The sequence below is a fragment of the Balaenoptera acutorostrata genome, chromosome 20, assembly GCF_949987535.1.
Source record: "Balaenoptera acutorostrata chromosome 20, mBalAcu1.1, whole genome shotgun sequence".
Classification (NCBI taxonomy): Eukaryota; Metazoa; Chordata; class Mammalia; order Artiodactyla; family Balaenopteridae; genus Balaenoptera; species Balaenoptera acutorostrata.
This window is the reverse complement of record NC_080083.1, coordinates 50,990,788-51,007,243: the sequence shown is the minus strand read 5'-3', so window position 1 is coordinate 51,007,243 and position 16,456 is coordinate 50,990,788. Positions and strand designations below refer to the sequence as shown.

The following is a 16,456-nucleotide window of genomic DNA, read 5'->3' as shown; positions in this document are numbered from 1 at the left end:
ACTGAGCCTGTGCTCTAGAGCCCGCGAGCCACAACTACTGAAGCCCGCGCACCTAGAGCCCATGCTCCGCAACGAGAGAAGCCACCGCAATGAGAAGCCCGCGCATCGCAACGAAGGGTAGCCCCTGCTCGCTGCAACTAGAGAAAGCCTGTGTGCAGCAAGGAAGACCCAACGCAGCCAAAAATAAAATAAATAAATTTATTAAAAAAAAAAAGTAAACCTTTAGTCTTCTGCCTGTATGGGCACGGTGCTGTGGCCTGGAGCCTTGGACCACTCCTGTTTTCAGCCCCACCTTCGTCCTACCCTGGGCTGTCCCCGGCACCTCAGGCCTCTGGCTTCCCGACTGTGACCCATCGCTGGGCTCTGCTTCTGTGCTTCCCCTGTGCGGCTCAGTTACAACTTGGAAGTCACTGCTGAAGTCTCTTAGCTACTGTTTCTTCTGTTCTCTTTTTCCGTGTGGATTTGTTTCTCTTTGTTGATTTACTGGGTTTAGAGGGTGGGGGTTGCCATTTTTCTAGGTTCCACATGTATGCGTTAATATACGGTATTTGTTTTTCTCTTTCTGACTTCACTCTGTATGACAGTCTCTAGATCCATCCACGTCTCTACAAACGACCCAGTTTTGTTCCTTTCTATGGCTGAGTAATATTGCATTGTATATATGTACCACATCTTCTTTATCCATTTGTCTGTTGATGGGCATTTAGGTTGCTTCCATGACCTGGCTATTGTAAATAGTGCTGCAATGAACATTGGGGTGCATGTGTCTTTTTGAATTATGGTTTTCTCTGGGTATATGCCCAGTAGTGGGATTGCTGGATCATATGGTAATTCTATTTTTAGTTTTTTAAGGAACCTCCATACTGTTCTCCATAGTGGCTGTATCAATTTACATTCCCACCAATAGTGCAAGAGGGTTCCCTTTTCTCCACACCCTCTCCAGCATTTGTTGTTTGTAGATTTTCTGATGATGCCCTTTCTAACTGGTGTGAGGTGATACCTCATTGTAGTTTTGATTTGCATTTCTCTAATAATTAGTGATGTTGAGCAGCTTTTCAAGTGCTTCTTGGCCATCTGTATGTCTTCTTTGGAGAAATGTCTATTTAGGTCTTCTGCCTATTTTTTGATTGGGTTGATTTTTTAATATTGAGCTGCATGAGCTGTTTATATATTTTGGGGAGTAATCCTTTGTCCTTTGATTCGTTTGCAAATATTTTCTCCCATTCTGAGGGTTGTCTTTTCATCTTGTTTGTAGTTTCCTTTGCTTTGCAAAAGCTTTTAAGTTTCATTAAGTTCCATTTGTTTATTTTTTTATTATTATTTTTTTTTAAAATTTATTTTATTTATTTATTTATTTTTGGCTGCACTGGGTCTTCATTGCTGCTCGCGGGCCTTCTCTAGTTGCAACAAGCGGGGACCACTCCTCATTGCGGTGCGCGGGCCTCCCACTGCGGTGGCCTCTCCCGTTGCGGAGCACAGGCTCTAGGCACGCGGGCTTCCGTAGTTGTGGCTTGCAGGCTCCAGAGCGCAGGCTTAACAGCTGTGGCGCACGGGCCTAGCTGCTTTGCGGCATGTGGGATCTTCCCGGACCAGGGCTCGAACCCACATCCCCTGCATTGGCAGGTGGGCTCTCAGTCACTGAGCCACAAGGGAAGCCCCATTTGTTTATTTTTGTTTTTATTTCCATTACTTTAGGAGGTGGATCAAAAAAGATCTTGCTGTGATTTATGTCAAAGAGTGTTCTTCCTATGTTTTCCTCTAAGAGTTTTATAGTGTCCGGTCTTACATTTAGGTCTCGAATCCATTTTGAGTTTATTTTTGTGTATGGTGTTAGGGAGTATTCTAATTTCATTCTTTTACATGTAGCTTTCCACTTTTCCCAGCACCACTTATTGAAGAGACTGTCTTTTCTCCATTGTATATCCTTGCCTCCTTTGTCATAGATTAACTGACCAGAGGTGCGTGGGTTTATATCTGGGCTTTCTATCCTGTTCCATTGATCTGTATTTCTGTTTCTGTGCCAGTACCATATTGTCTTGATTACTGTAGCTTTGTAGTATAGTCTGAAGTCAGGGAGTCTGATTCCTCCAGCTCCGTCTTTTTCCCTCAAGACTGCTTTGGCTATTCGGGGTCTTTTGTGTCTCCATACCAATTTTAAGATTTTTTCTTCTAGTTCTGTAAAAAAATGCCACTGGTAATTTGATAGGGGTTGCATTGAATCTGTAGGTTGCTTTGGGTAGTATAGACATTTTCAGAATATTGATTCTTCTAATCCGGGAACATGGTATATCTCTCCATCTATTTGTGTCATCTTTGATTTCTTTCATCAGTGTCTTATAGTTTTCTGAGTACAGGTCTTTTACCTCCTTAGGTAGGTTTATTCCTAGGTATTTTATTCTTTTGGTTGCAGTGGTGAATGGGATTGTTTCCTTAATTTCTCTTTCTGATCTTTTGTTGTTAGTGTATAGGAATGCAAGAGATCTCTGTGCATTAATTTTGTATCCTGCAACTTTACCAAATTCATTGATTAGCTCTAATAGTTTTCTGGTGGCATCTTTAGGATTCTTTATGTATAGTATCATGTCATCTGCAAACAGTGACAGTTTTACTTCTTCTTTTCCAATTTGTATTCCTTTTATTTACTTTTCTCTCTGATTGCCATGGCTAGGACTTCCAAAACTATGTTGAATAATAGTGGCGAGAGTGGACATCCTTGTCTTGTTCCTGATCTTAGAGGAAATGCTTTCAGTTTTTCACCATTGAGAATGATATTTGCTGTGGGTTTGTCATATATGGCCTTTATTATGTTGAGTTAGGTTCCCTCTGTGCCCACTTTCTGGAGAGTTTTTATCATAAATAGGTGTTGAATTTTGTCAAAAGCTTTTTCTGCATCTATTGAGATGATCATATGGTTTTTATTCTTCAATTTATTAATATCATGTATCACATTGATTGATTTGTGTATATTGAAGAATCCTTGCATCCCTGGGATAAATCCCACCTGATCATGGTGTATGACCCTTTTAATGTGTTGTTGGATTCTGTTTGCTGGTATTTTGTTGAGGATTTTTGCATCTATATTCATCAGTGATAATTGGTCTGTAGTTTTCTTTTTTTGTAGTATCTTTGTCTGGTTTTGGTATCAGTGTGATGCTGGCCTCTTAGAATGAGTTTGGGAGTGTTCCTTCTGCAATTTTTTGGAAGAGTTTGAGAAGGATGGGTGTTAGCTCTTCTCTAAATGTTTGATAGAATTCACCTGTGAAGCCATCTGGCCCTGGACTTTTGTTTGTTGGAGGATTTTTAATCACAGTTTCAATTACATTACTTGTGATTGGTCTGTTCATATTTTCTGTTTCTTCCTGGTTTAGTCTTGGAAGGTTATACCTTTCTAAAAATTTGTCCGTTTCTTCCAGGTTGTCCATTTTATTGGCATAGAGTTGCTTGTCGTAGTCTCTTAGGATGCTTTGTATTTCTGTGGTGTCTGTTGTAACTTCTCCTTTTTCATTTCTAATTTTATTGATTTGAGTCCTCTCCCTCTTTTTCTTGATGAGTCTGGCTAATGGTTTATCAATTTTGTTTATCTTCTCAGAGAACCAGCTTTTAGTTTTATTGATCTTTGCTATTGTTTTCTTTGTTTCTATTTCACTTATTTCTGCTCTGATCTTTATGATTTCTTTCCTTCTGCTAACTTTGGGTTTTGTTTGTTCTTCTTTCTCTAGTTCCTTTAGGTGTAAGGTTAGATTGTTTATTTGAGATTTTTCTTGTTTCTTGAGGTAGGCTTGTGTTGCTATAAACTTCCCTCTTAGAGCTGCTTTTGCTGCATCCCATAGGTTTTGGATCGTTGTGTTTTCTTTCTTTTTTTTTTTTAATTAATTAATTTATTTTTAAAATTTATTTATTTTTGGCTGTGTTGGGTCTTCGTTTCTGTGCGAGGGCTTTCTCCAGTTGTGGCGAGCGGGGGCCACTCTTCATCGCGGTGCGCAGGCCTCTCACTGTTGTGTCCTCTCTTGTTGCGGAGCACAGGCTCCAGACGCGCAGGCTCAGCAATTGTGGCTCACGGGCCCAGTTGCCCTGCGGCATGTGGGATCTTCCCAGACCAGGGCTCGAACCCGTGTCCCCTGCATTGGCAGGCAGATTCTCAACCACTGTGCCACCAGGGAAGCCCAGTCTTCATGTTTTCATTGTCATCTGTCTCTAGGTATTTTTTGATTTCCTCTTTGATTTCTTCAGTGATCTCTTGGTTATTTAGTAACGTATTGTTTAGCCTCCATGTGTTTGTGGTTTTTACTTTTTTTCCCCCTGTAATTCATTTCTAATCTCGTAGCATTGTGGTCAGAAAAGATGCTTGATATAATTTCAGTTTTCTTAAATTTACCGAGGCTTGATTTGTGACCCAAGATGTGATCTATCCTGGAGAATGTTCCATGTGCACTTGAGAAGGAAGTGTAATTTGCTGTTTTTGGATGGAATGTCCTATAAATATCAATTAAATCTATCTGGTCTGTTGTGTCATTTAAAGCTTGTGTTTCCTTATTAATTTTCTGTCTGGATGATCTGTCCTTTGGTGTAAGTGAGGTGTTAAGGTCCCCCACTATTATTGTGTTACTGTTGATTTCCTCTTTTATAGCTGTTAGCAGTTGCCATATGTATTGAGGTGCTCCTATGTTGGGTGCATATATATTTATAACTGTTATGTCTTGTCTTGGATTGATCCCTTGATTGTTATGTAGTGTCCTTCCTTGTCTCTTGTAACATTCTTTATTTTAAAGTCTATTTTATCTGATGTGAGTATTGCTACTCCAGCTTTCTTTTAATTTCCATTTGCATGGCATATCTTTTTCCATCCCCTCACTTTCAGTCTGTATGTGTCCCTAGGTCTGAAGTGGGTCTCTTGTAGACAGCATATATATGGGTCTTGTTTTTGTATCCATTCAGCGAGCCTGTGTCTTTTGGTTGGAGCATTTAATCCATTCATGTTTAAGGTAATTATTGATATGTATGTTCCTATTACCATTTTCTTAATTGTTATGGGTTTGTTTTTGTAGGTCCTTTTCTTCTCTTGTGTTTCCCACTTAGAGAAGTTCCTTTAGCATTTGTTGTAGAGCTGGTTTGGTGGTGCTGAATTCTCTTAGCTTTTGCTTGTCTGTAAAGCTTTTGATTTCTCTGTAGAATCTGAATGAGATCCTTGCTGGGTAGAGTAATCTTGGTTGTAGGTTCTTCCCTTTCATCACTTTAAATATATCATGCCACTTCCTTCTGGCTTGTAGAGTTTCTGCTGAGAAATCAGCTGTTAACCTTATGGGAGTTCCCTTGTATGTTATTTGTCGTTTTTCCCTTGTTGCTTTCAGTAATTTTTCTTTGTCTTTAATTTTTGTCAATTTGATTACTCAGTGTCTTGGCGTGTTTTTCCTTGGGTTTATCCTGCCTGGGACTCTCTGCGCTTCCTGGACTTGGGTGGCTATTTCCTTTCCCATGTTAGGGATGTTTTCGACTATAATCTCTTCAGATGTTTTCTTGGGTCCTTTCTCTCTCTCTTCTCCTTCTGGGACCCCTATAATGCGAATATTGTTGCGTTTAATGTTGTCCCAGAGGTCTCTCAGGTTGTCTTCATTCCTTTTCATTCTTTTTTCTTTATTCTGTTCCACGGCAGTGAATTCTACCTTTCTGTCTTCCAGGTCACTTATCCGTGCTTCTGTCTCAGTTATTCTGCTATTGATTCCTTCTAGTGTTGTTTTTCTTTCAATTATTGTATTGTTAATTTCTCTTTGTTTGTTCTTTAATTCTTCTTGGTGTTTGTTCTTTAATTCTTCTAGGCCTTTTTTTTTAAATTTTTTTTTTTTTTTTTAATTTTTTTTTTTTTTTAATTTTTTTTTTTTTATAGCTACTTTATTTATTTATTTCTTTATTTTTGGCTGTGTTGGGTCTTCAGTTCTTGCGAGGGCTTTCTCTAGTTACGGCAAGTGGGGGCCACTCTTCATCGCGGTGCAGGGACCGCTCTTCATCGCGGTGCGCGGGCCTCTCACTATCGCGGCCCCTCCCGTTGCGGGGCACAGGCTCCAGACGCGCATGCTCAGTAGTTGTGGCGCACGGGCTTAGTTGCTCCGCGGCATGTGGGATCTTCCCAGACCAGGGCTCGAACCCGTGTCCCCTGCATTGGCAGGCAGATTCTCAACCACTGCGCCACCAGGGAAGCCCCTTCTAGGCCTTTGTTAAACATTTCTTGCATCTTCTCGATCTTTTTTTTTAAGTTACACAATTTTGATTTATTTATTTATGGCTGTGTTGGGTCTTCGTTTCTGTGCGAGGGCTTTCTCCAGTTGCGGCAAGCAGGGGCCACTCCTCATCGCGGTGCACGGGCCTTTCATTATTGCTGCCTCTCTTATTGCGGAGCACAGGCTCCAGGTGCGCAGGCTCAGTAATTGTGGCTCACAGGCCCAGTTGCTCCGCGGCATGTGGGATCCTCCCAGACCAGGGCTCGAACCCGTGTCCCCTGCATTGGCAGGCAGATTCTCAACCACTGCGCCACCAGGGAAGCCCCATCTTCTCGATCTTTGCCTCCATTCTTTTTCCAAGGTCCTGGATCATCTTCACTATCATTATTCTGAATTCTTTTTCTGGAAGGTTGCCTATCTCCACTTCATTTGGTTGTTTTTCTGGGGTTTTATCTTGTTCCTTCATCTGGTGCAAAGTCCTCTGCCTTTTCATTTTGTTTTTCTGTGAATGTGGTTTTCCTTCCACAGGCTGCAGAATTGTAGTTCTTCTTCCTTCTGCCTTGGAGCATTTTCATCTAGACTTTTCCTGAATGGGATTCTGATGGGCAGCTCCTTGTGGGGCAGTATGGTGAGTTGAGGGACAGATTTTCTCTTAGAACAAGTGAGTTGGTTGAGATTTCTATCTAACATCGAGGATGTTCCAGATGCCAGAATGAAGGCCTTTACCTGGGGTACTCCTGTCTCCTCTGGAGAATCCTTTATTTACCTAAGTATTTGTTCCGAGTTTGGTCCCCGGTGAGTGATTCTGGGGCTACAGCGATCGCAGACCCCTCCCTGCTTTGGGCCCCACTGCACCTGCTGACTCTGAGCTCTCCTTGGCTGTGCAGGTGGGCATGTATGACATGGCCTTCTCTGCCTGCTTAATTTGGAGCTGCCTTTCTCCCAGAAGTCTTTTTTTTGATGTGGACCATTTTTGAAGTCTTTATTGAATTTGTTACAGTATTGCTTCTGTTTTATGTTTTGGTTTTATTGGCCATGAGGCATATGGGATCTTAGCTCCCTGACCAGGGATGAAACCCACACCCCCTGCAATGGAAGGCGAAGTCTTAAACACTGGACTGCCAGGGAAGTCCCTCTCGCAGAAGTCTTTACAACCGCTTTCTCCCTATTCTTGCAGCTGGTCAGGACTTTACATTTTGTGCAGCTGTACTTTTATTTTACTGGGTCTTAGGAGCAGTGAGAGGCAGATGTGTGTGGACTCCTGTTTCGTCCAGTTTTGTCCTCTTGCAGGTAGCCCAACAAACATCCTTAACACCTCTTTGCGCAATTTCCAGATATTTTGTTAGAGTAATTTTCAGGAAGTGGGAGTGGTGGGCTTTTGATGCTTCAGATTCACCTTATGTTTCCATCCACAGTATATGAAAGTGTCCTTTTTTTTTACATTGTTGCCAAGACTGGATTTGAATATTTGAAATCTTTACCAACATAAAGTTATCTATTAAAGGATGAAAAGGGATCATGTGCTTTTATTTTGCATTTTGTTGTTTCCTAGTGAAGGTGAATTTTTTTTTTTAATCATTTATTGTTACATTTGCACAGTATTTCTCCCTTTGTGAATTGTCCATTCATATCCATTCACTTGATGTTTTTACCTTGTTCTAAACAATTTTTAAATGCATCAGTTAATTTAATCATCACAGTAACCTTGTAATACCTGTGGAAGATCATCATTATTATTATTTATTTATTTTTTTGCACACAGTTTATTTATTTAAAAAATTTTTTAAAATTATTATTTTTCAAATTTTCGACTGTGTTGGGTCTTCGTTGCTGGGCGCAGGCTTTTCTCTGGTTGCTGCGAGTGGGGGCTACTCTTTGTTGTGGTGCGCGGGCATCTCATTGCGGTGGCTTCTCCTGTTTTGGAGCATGGGCTCTAGGCGCATGGGCTTCAGTATTTGTGGCACGCGGGCTCAGTAGTTGTGGCTCGTGGCTCAGTACTTGTGGCTTGCAGGCTCTAGAACACAGGCTCAGTAGTTGTGGCCCACAGACTTAGTTGCTCCACAGCATGTGGGATCTTTCTGAAGCAGGGCTCGAACCCGTGTCCTCTGCATTGGCAGGCGGATTCTTAACCGCTGTGCCACCAGGGAAGTCCCGCAAGGTCATTATTATTAACCACAGTTTACAGAGAAGAAAATGTAGCAGAGTTCTGAGAGGTTAACTTACCCAAGGACACACAGCTAGTTAGTGTTCCAGCCAAGATTTAAATGCAGACAGTCCACTCAGACCCTCAGACTGAAGATGATGAGAAATCTACAAGTCCTCAAGGCTGTTTTAAACAAGTGCTTTAAAAATCTTCTAAATTCTGGATTCTAGGATTCTTTGGGATCAGCCCTGTCTTCTTTCTTCCTGGGAAAGCTTGCAGGCCTCATGAGTGGTAACTGAAGATTGGTGGGTACTAGGTGAGGGCCAGGTACAGGGAAGATGCTTCTGATGTCTGAGACGTGAGCCTGCCTGAGGCTGGCAGTGTTGCAGGGGAAGGGCAGGGCGGTGGGCTCCCCAGGCCACCTTTTATGGTCGATCTTGGGTTCATGGCAGTTCCCATTAGGAATGCCCATTGCTCAGGAGGTGAAAGGTGGTGTGACACTCGTCTCTCTAAGTCACAGCCTTGGACCTGTGGCGCTGCCTTTATTCTTGCCCGAAACCTGTCTTCCTAGTGGATCACAAAATAGTAACACTTACTGTGAGTTGTTCAGAGTGATCTGAATGAGTTTTGAGAGTTTAGTGTAAAGTGAACTGGAAAAGGTTCCTTTTAGAAAAAGGAAACAATAGTCGTGGATGCTGGTCCTGGACCTACTTCATGATGTTTGCTTTTTCCTTTTAATATTACATAGTATATTTTGTGTACTCAATTTTAAAATATATGTATATTGTCAGAACTATCAGGCTCTTCTTTTGTGTTTGGCCTTTGGTAGTTGGCTTTAGAAGTTTATTTTTCCTATCCCTATTGTGAGCCTCATTTGTTGAATAGTCCAGCAGGCTGCCCCCAACCCTAGTGTGAAATGCCATTGTAAATGTGTATTAAATATTCACATATATTAGCCTTTGTTTCTAGCCTTTCTGTTCTGTTCCCTTAATCTAGCTCTATGCTCTTTTATCCTTGTCGTTTTGGTTTGCATTAATTGCACTGTAATTTGTTTTGTCAGAATCCGATCTTCTTACTTTTCTCACTGTTGTCTTGCCCTTTCGTTAATGCAGATGCACTTCAGAATTATTTTATCACCCCCAGAAAATTCTTTTGAAATTCTGTTAAATCCACAAATTCATGTAGGGAGATTCGACATCTTTACAAGATTGAATTTTCCTCTCTAAGAACATAATATTGTGTCTCTAAATTATTCACATCTTTTGTGTCTCTCAGTAAAGTGTGGTAATTTTCTTTAGGTGATTCCTGGAAACATTTTTTTAGGTTTATTTCTAAGTATGTTTTTTATCTTTTATTGCGCTTGTGAAACTATCTTATGTTTTCTAACTGATTTTTGCTGGTGTACAGCGAAAATATACTTTGTATACTTATTTTGTAAATGGCAACACTGTCATGGAATATATGTATACACACATATTTTAAAAAATAACAGCTTTATTGTGATATAATTTATATACCATAGGGAATTCCCTGGCGGTCCGGTGGTTAGGACTTGATGCTTTCACTGCGGTGGGCCTGGGTTTGATCCCTGGTCAGGGAACTAAAATCCTGCAAGCTGCACGGCACAGCAAAAAAAAAAAAAAATTTTTTTTTTTTACATACCTTAGAGTTTACCCGTTTAAATGTATACTTCATTGTTTTTTAGTATATCACAGAGTTGTGCAACCATCACCACTAATTCCTGACCATTTTCATCACTCCAAAAAGAAACTCATACTCATCATCAGCAGTCACTTTCGATTCCTTCTCCATCCAGTCCCTGGTGACCATGATCTGTCTCTGTGGATTTGTGTATTCTGTGCATTTCATATAGTGGAATCAGGCAATATACGGTCTTTTGTGATTAGTGTCTTTAACTCAGCATAACGTTTTCAAGGTTTAGTGTATAATGAAATACTTCACTACTTTTTCGGTTTCTTTTGAGTTTTCTAAAAAGGTAAATAATTATATAGTTTTTAAATAATGTTAACTTGATATCTTTATCCATGGTATATCTTTTCATTCTTCCTTTAAAACTTTTTTTAGGAGTTAACTTTATTGAGATATAATTTACATACGATAAAACACACCCATTTTAAGTATACAGTTTGAGCTTTGACAGATGTATGCACCTTCCCCACTATTAAGGTGTAAAAAATTTCCAGCACCCCAAGAAGTCACTTCATGTCCCTTTGCAGTCAAGACCCCCACCCTGGCCCTGGGCAACCAGTGTTCTACTTACTCTCTGGTTTCTTCTGTTGAAATAGTATTTCTGAGACTCATCCGTGTTGTTGCATGTGTAACAGCAGTTTGTTCCTTTTCTGTTGAACCATACTTTATTCTTTCACCTGTTGATGGACTTTTGGGTTTTTTCCAGCTTTGGGCTGTTACTAGTGCTGCTATGAACATTCACAGACAATTCTTTGGGTGGATGTATGTTTTCATTTCTATGTAAGAGTGGAATTGCTGGGTGTATAGTAAAGGTAGGTTTTATGATAAACTGCCACCATGCCATGTTTTCGTAAAGGTTGTACCATTTTACATTGCCAGCAACAATCTGTGAGAATTCCAGTTACCCTACATCCTCATCAGCACTTAGTATTGTCAGTCTTCCTGATTTTAGTCATTTTAGTGGGTGTGTAGTGGTATCTCATTGTAGTTTTACCCTGCATTTCCTAGGTGCAAATTGCAACCTTTTACAGTTATTAAGACTTGCAGCCCAGCATATGGGTCTGTTTTGTTCAGAGTTCCGTGTGTACTTGAGAAGAATGTCTTTCTGCTTTTGGTTGGAGTGCTGTGTAAGTGTCATTTAAATAAGGTGGTCAGTAGTGTTGTTTGGGTCTTTTATGTCCTTACTGATTTTCTTTTCAGTTGTTCTATCAATTCTTGGGAGAGGAGTATTGAAATCTTCAACTCTATAGATTTGTCTCTTCCTCCTTTCAGTTTTCTCAGTTTTTGCTTTATCTTGAAGTTCTTTAATTTCATGTATGCTCTTGTAGGATGGTTAAGTCTTCATGATGAATTGATCCTTATATCATTATAAAATGTCTTCTTTGGGAATTCCCTTGCTGTCCAGTGGTTAGGATTCTGCGCTTACACTGCAGGGCGCCCGGGTTCAATCCCTGGTCAGGGAACTAAGATCCTGAAGACTGAGTGGCCAAAAAAAAAAAAAGTTCTCTTTTTCTCTGTAATAGTCCTTGTTCTGAGGTCCATTTTTTTTTTAAATTTATTTATTCATTTATTTATTTATTTATATTTGGCTGTGTTGGGTCTTCGTTTCTGTGCGAGGGCTTTCTCCAGTTGCGGCGAGCGGGGGCCTCTCTTCATCGCGGTGCACGGGCCTCTCACTGTCGTGGCCTCTCCCGTTGCGGAGCACAAGCTCCGGACGCGCAAGCTCAGTAGTTGTGGCTCACGGGCTTGGTTGCTCCGCGGCATGTGGGATCTTCCCAGACCAGGGCTCGAACCCGTGTCGCCTGCATTGGCAGGCAGATTCTTAACCACTGCGCCACCAGGGAAGCCCTGTGAGGTCCATTTTGTCTGATATTGATGTGGCCTCTCCAGCTTCCTTATAGTTAGTGATTGCTTGGTGTATCTTTCTTCTCCCTTTTACTTTTTTTTTTTAAAAATAAATTTATTTATTTTATTTATTTATTTTTGGCTGCATGGGGTCTTCGTTGCTATGTGTGGGCTTTCTGTAGTTGTGGCGAGCGGGGTCTACTCTTTGTTGCGGTGCGTGGGCTTCTCATTGCAGTGGCTTCTCTTGTTGTGGAGCACGGGCTCTAGGCGTGGAGGCTTCAGTAGCTGTGACACGTGGGCTCAGTAGTTGTGGCTCGTGGGCTCTAGGGCACAGGCTCAGTAGTTGTGGCGCATGGGCTTAGTTGCTCCATGGCATGTGGATCTTGCTGGACCAGGGCTTGAACCTGTGTCCCCTGCATTGGCAGGTGGATTCTTAACCACTGCGCCACCAGGGAAGTCCATCCCTTTTACATTTAACTAGCTACATTTTTATTTTTAAAGCACATTTCATGTAGGGAGAATGTAGTCGGGTCTTCCTATTTTTAAAATTCAATTTGGTAATCCTTACCTTTTAATTGTAGTGTTTAGGTCATTTAATGTAGCTCTGAATTCTTGCTCTTTGCTTAGTATTTGCCCCATTATGTTTTGTTTCTTCTTTACTCTTTCCTACCTTCTTTTGTAATAATTTAGCATTTTTTGGTATTTGATTTTGTTTCCACTGTCGTCTCATTAGCTGTTCCTTTGTTTTATATTTTTAGTGATCGCTCTAGGATTTACAATATGTGTTCTCAATATGTATCACAGTCTACCTTCACATGATGTCACAGTGTTTCGTGTATAACGTGAGAGCCTCATAGGAGGACTCCCATCTCCCGCCAATTTGTCATACATCTTGCCTCTGTGTATGTTATAACCTTACAGTGTATTGTTTTCACTTTAAACACAGTTATTTTTCCAAGGAAATTTAAAAATGAGAAAAAAATCTTTAATATTTATCCATGTATTTACTATTTCCACTTTTATTCTTTGCTTTCTGTAAATTGTAGTTTTCTGTCTGGTAGTTATTTTCTGTTTGAAGAATTTACTTTAACATTTCTTCTAGTGTAAATCTACTGGTGTTGAATTCTTTCAGCTTTTGTTTGATAGTTTGCTTCACTTGCATTTAAAAAAAAAATTATTTATGCTGTGCCAGTTCTTAGTTGTGGCATGTGGACTTCTTAGTTGCGGCATACGGGGTCTTTAGTTGAGGCATGCAAACTCTTAGTTGCAGCATGTAGGATCTCGTTCCCTGACCAGGGATCAAACCTGGACCCCCTGCTATGGGAGCACGGAGTCTTACCCACTGGACCACCAGGGAAGTCCCTTCACTTGCCTTTTTGAAAGATATATTGCTGGTTATAGAATTCTAGGTTGACAGTTTTTTCTTTTTGCATTTTAAAAGATATGGCTTGATTGGTTCTGATGGGAAGTCTGTCTTTTTTTTTCAATATTTATTTATTTGGCTGTGTCAGGTCTTAGTTGTGGCACGCGGGATCTTCGTTGCGGCATGTGGGATCTTTTATTGCGGCACATGGGCCTCTCTCTAGTTGTGGTGCATGGGCTCAGTAGTTGTGGTGCGTGGGATCTCTAGTTGTGGCATGCAGGCTTAGTTGCCCTGCGGCATGTGGAATCTTAGTTCCCCAGCCAGGGATCGAACCCGCATCCCCTGCATTGGAAGGTAGATTCTTAACCACTGGACCACCAGGGAAGTCCCAGGAAGTCTGTCTTTACTCATCTCTATTTCTCTGTGTAGTGTGTGCTTTTTTCTCTGGCTGCTTTTAGAATTTTCTTTTTACTGCTGGTTTTCAACAATTTGATTATGACAGGCCATGGTGTGGTTTTTTTCCTTTTTATCCTGCTTTGAGTTTGCTGAACCTTTTGGATTGATAGGTTTATAGTTTTTATCAGATTTGAAAATTTTTTGCCTCTTATTTCTTGAGGTATTTCTTTTGCCCTTGCCTCCATCCTCTCCCCTTGGACTCCAGTCACACATCTGCAGATACACTTGATACTGTGGCAGTGTTGCTGAAGCTGTTTAGTTGTTTACTTCCTTTTTCCCCTTAGGGTAGAAGTTTTTATTACTGTGTCTTCAAGTTCTCTGATCTTTTCTTCTGCAGTGTCTAATCTGCTATTAATCCCATTTAATTTTTCATTTTGGATCTCATTTTCCAGCTCTTGAAGTTGTTTGTTTTTTAAATATCTTCTGTTTTTTAAATATCTATCTTAGTTGCATGCTGCAACTAAGAAGTCTGCGTGCTGTATATTGTTCATGTTTTCTTTTACATCCTTGAGGATATTTTGTAGTATTTAAAGTTTACATCTAGTAATTATATCATCTTTGTCATTTCTGGTCATTTCTTTTTTTTTAATTTTTATAAATTTATTTTTTTACTTATTGTTTTGGCTGCGTTGGGTCTTCTTTGTTGCACATGGGCTTTCTTTAGTTGCAGCGAGCAGGGGCTACTCTTTGTTGTGGTGCGCAGGCTTCTCATTGTGGTGGCTTCTCTTGTTGCGGAGCACGGGCTCTAGGTACGCGGTCTTCAGTAGTTGTGGCATGGGGGCTCAGTAGTTGTGGCTCACGGGCTATAGAGCACAGGCTCAGTAGTTGTGCACAGGCTTTGTTGCTTTGTGGCATGTGGGATCTTCCTGGGCCAGGGATTGAACCCATGTCCCCTGCATTGGCAGGCGGATTCTCAACCGCTGCGCCACCAGGGAAGTCCCTGGTCATTTCTGTTGACTGATTTTCCTTCTGTTAGGGGTCACAGCAGTTTTAGTTATATGTCTAGCAAATTTTTAGTGGATCATGGACATTGTGATGGTTATGTTGTTGGGTTTAAGTTTTTTGTCTTTAAAGTGTTGAAGTTTGGCAAGACAGTTTAGTTAATTGTATATCATGTATATCCTTTAAGGTTTGTTAGGGCAGGTATAGCTTTTTCTCTTGTTTTTCTCCAATTTAGCGTTACTACTAAGGAGAGACATTTCTGGAATGTCTGCTGGTTGCTCTGGGTGCTCAACAAGGACTCTGCACTCTGGCCTTGTGGAATTTGAATGCCAGCCCTATATGAGCTATGGGAACTCTGCCTTAGTGCTTCCTGGCAGTTCTTACCCAGCCTAGTGGACTAACCACCGTGCCTGTGAAGATTCACCCAAAGATTCGAGGGGACCTCTGCAGACTTCCGGAGCTCATTCTCTGCTTAGCTTCCTCTGGCATGCTGCCCTGCAAATTTCAGCTGACTCAGCCTCCTTGAACGCCAGTCTTTGCTATGCTTGAGTCCCCCCCCCCCCCCCCCCCCCCTGCACTGGGTTCTAAAAATTACCTTCTGGTGGATGGCCTGGGTGGCTGTAGATTGCAGTTGGTTTACCATGTGCTGCCTGTTGTTCCAGTGTCTGAAAATATAATTGTCCTGTTCTCTAATTGTTGTTGGTGGTAAGGCAGTTCCATATCAATTATTCCTGTATAACTGGAAGTGGAAATCCTTTTTCTTCTCTCTTATTACATTGGTTAGAACCAGATTGTTATTAGGTCATAGTAGTTGTAGAGGTATTTTCTGTAAAGCATGGTATTAGATATTGATTTGATATAGAATAATAATAAAAAATAAGAATATTTTCCTTACATTTTAAAAGCAGGAATAAATGTTGTATTAACTCTAATGCCCTTTTAGAAACTGTGAAGATGAAAGTGGTTTTTTTTTCTTTTGCTCTATTGCTACTTGGATTATATAGATTTACTAATATTAAACCATTCTTATATTTCTAAATAGCCCTTTTTTCTTTTGACATTTTGTTTTAATGTCATGTTGATGTTTAACAGGAAATATTTTATATATGTTTTTCCCTAGAATGGATGATGAACTTGTTGTTGGAATTTGTGCGAGATAAGAAATCTCCGGCTGACCTCGTACATCTGGCTTTTAAATTTCTTTACATCATCACCAAGGTAATATTTACATAGCACTTTGTAGTTGACAGAACACTTTCTTAATATACTCGGTTCAGAAGTACCTTCCAAAATGGTATCTCTCAGGAAAGATTGTTCTCATACAAAAGTTGTGGGTTTCATGCTTTCTCTTTTTACCACATGCTGGAGATCAGATGTTAGTGATCCAGGGGACCCTTTGGCTGAAACAGTGCTTTTCAGCATTGTTTTCTGCGTCTTGTATTTGAATGGATCAAGCACCAGCTAGCCAGAAAGGGACGGAGAGGATATATGTATACATATATACGTATATATATGTGAGTAACTGAGAAAAGTTTCTTACAAGGAAAAAGGAAATAAACTTGGAAGTGGAAGTGCTTCTCAGATATGGATGTGCAGATGGCTTTTCAGGAATCTTGTTATGATGCAGATTCTGAGTAAGTGGGTCTGGTGTGAGGCCTGATATTCTGCATTCTTACAGGCTCCCAGGTGATGTGTGTGCTGGTCCATATGTACCATGGGAGAGACTTGGCCATCTCGGCTGGGGTTTTGCTTCTGTGGGGCCTGCTGTGTGGTGGAGGGAGGCCT

At 40.8% G+C, this 16,456-nt stretch overlaps 1 protein-coding gene across 1 annotated transcript in view; it reads left to right on the top strand.

Moving 5' to 3' along the window:
- TBCD (tubulin folding cofactor D) overlaps positions 1-16,456 on the top strand; it is a 175,908-nt gene that overhangs the window by 3,181 nt on the left and 156,271 nt on the right. The window contains exon 3 of the mRNA XM_007185929.2: positions 15,792-15,889. Within this exon, the coding sequence (XP_007185991.2) occupies positions 15,792-15,889 (98 nt within the window). The remainder of the gene's footprint in view (positions 1-15,791; positions 15,890-16,456) is intronic.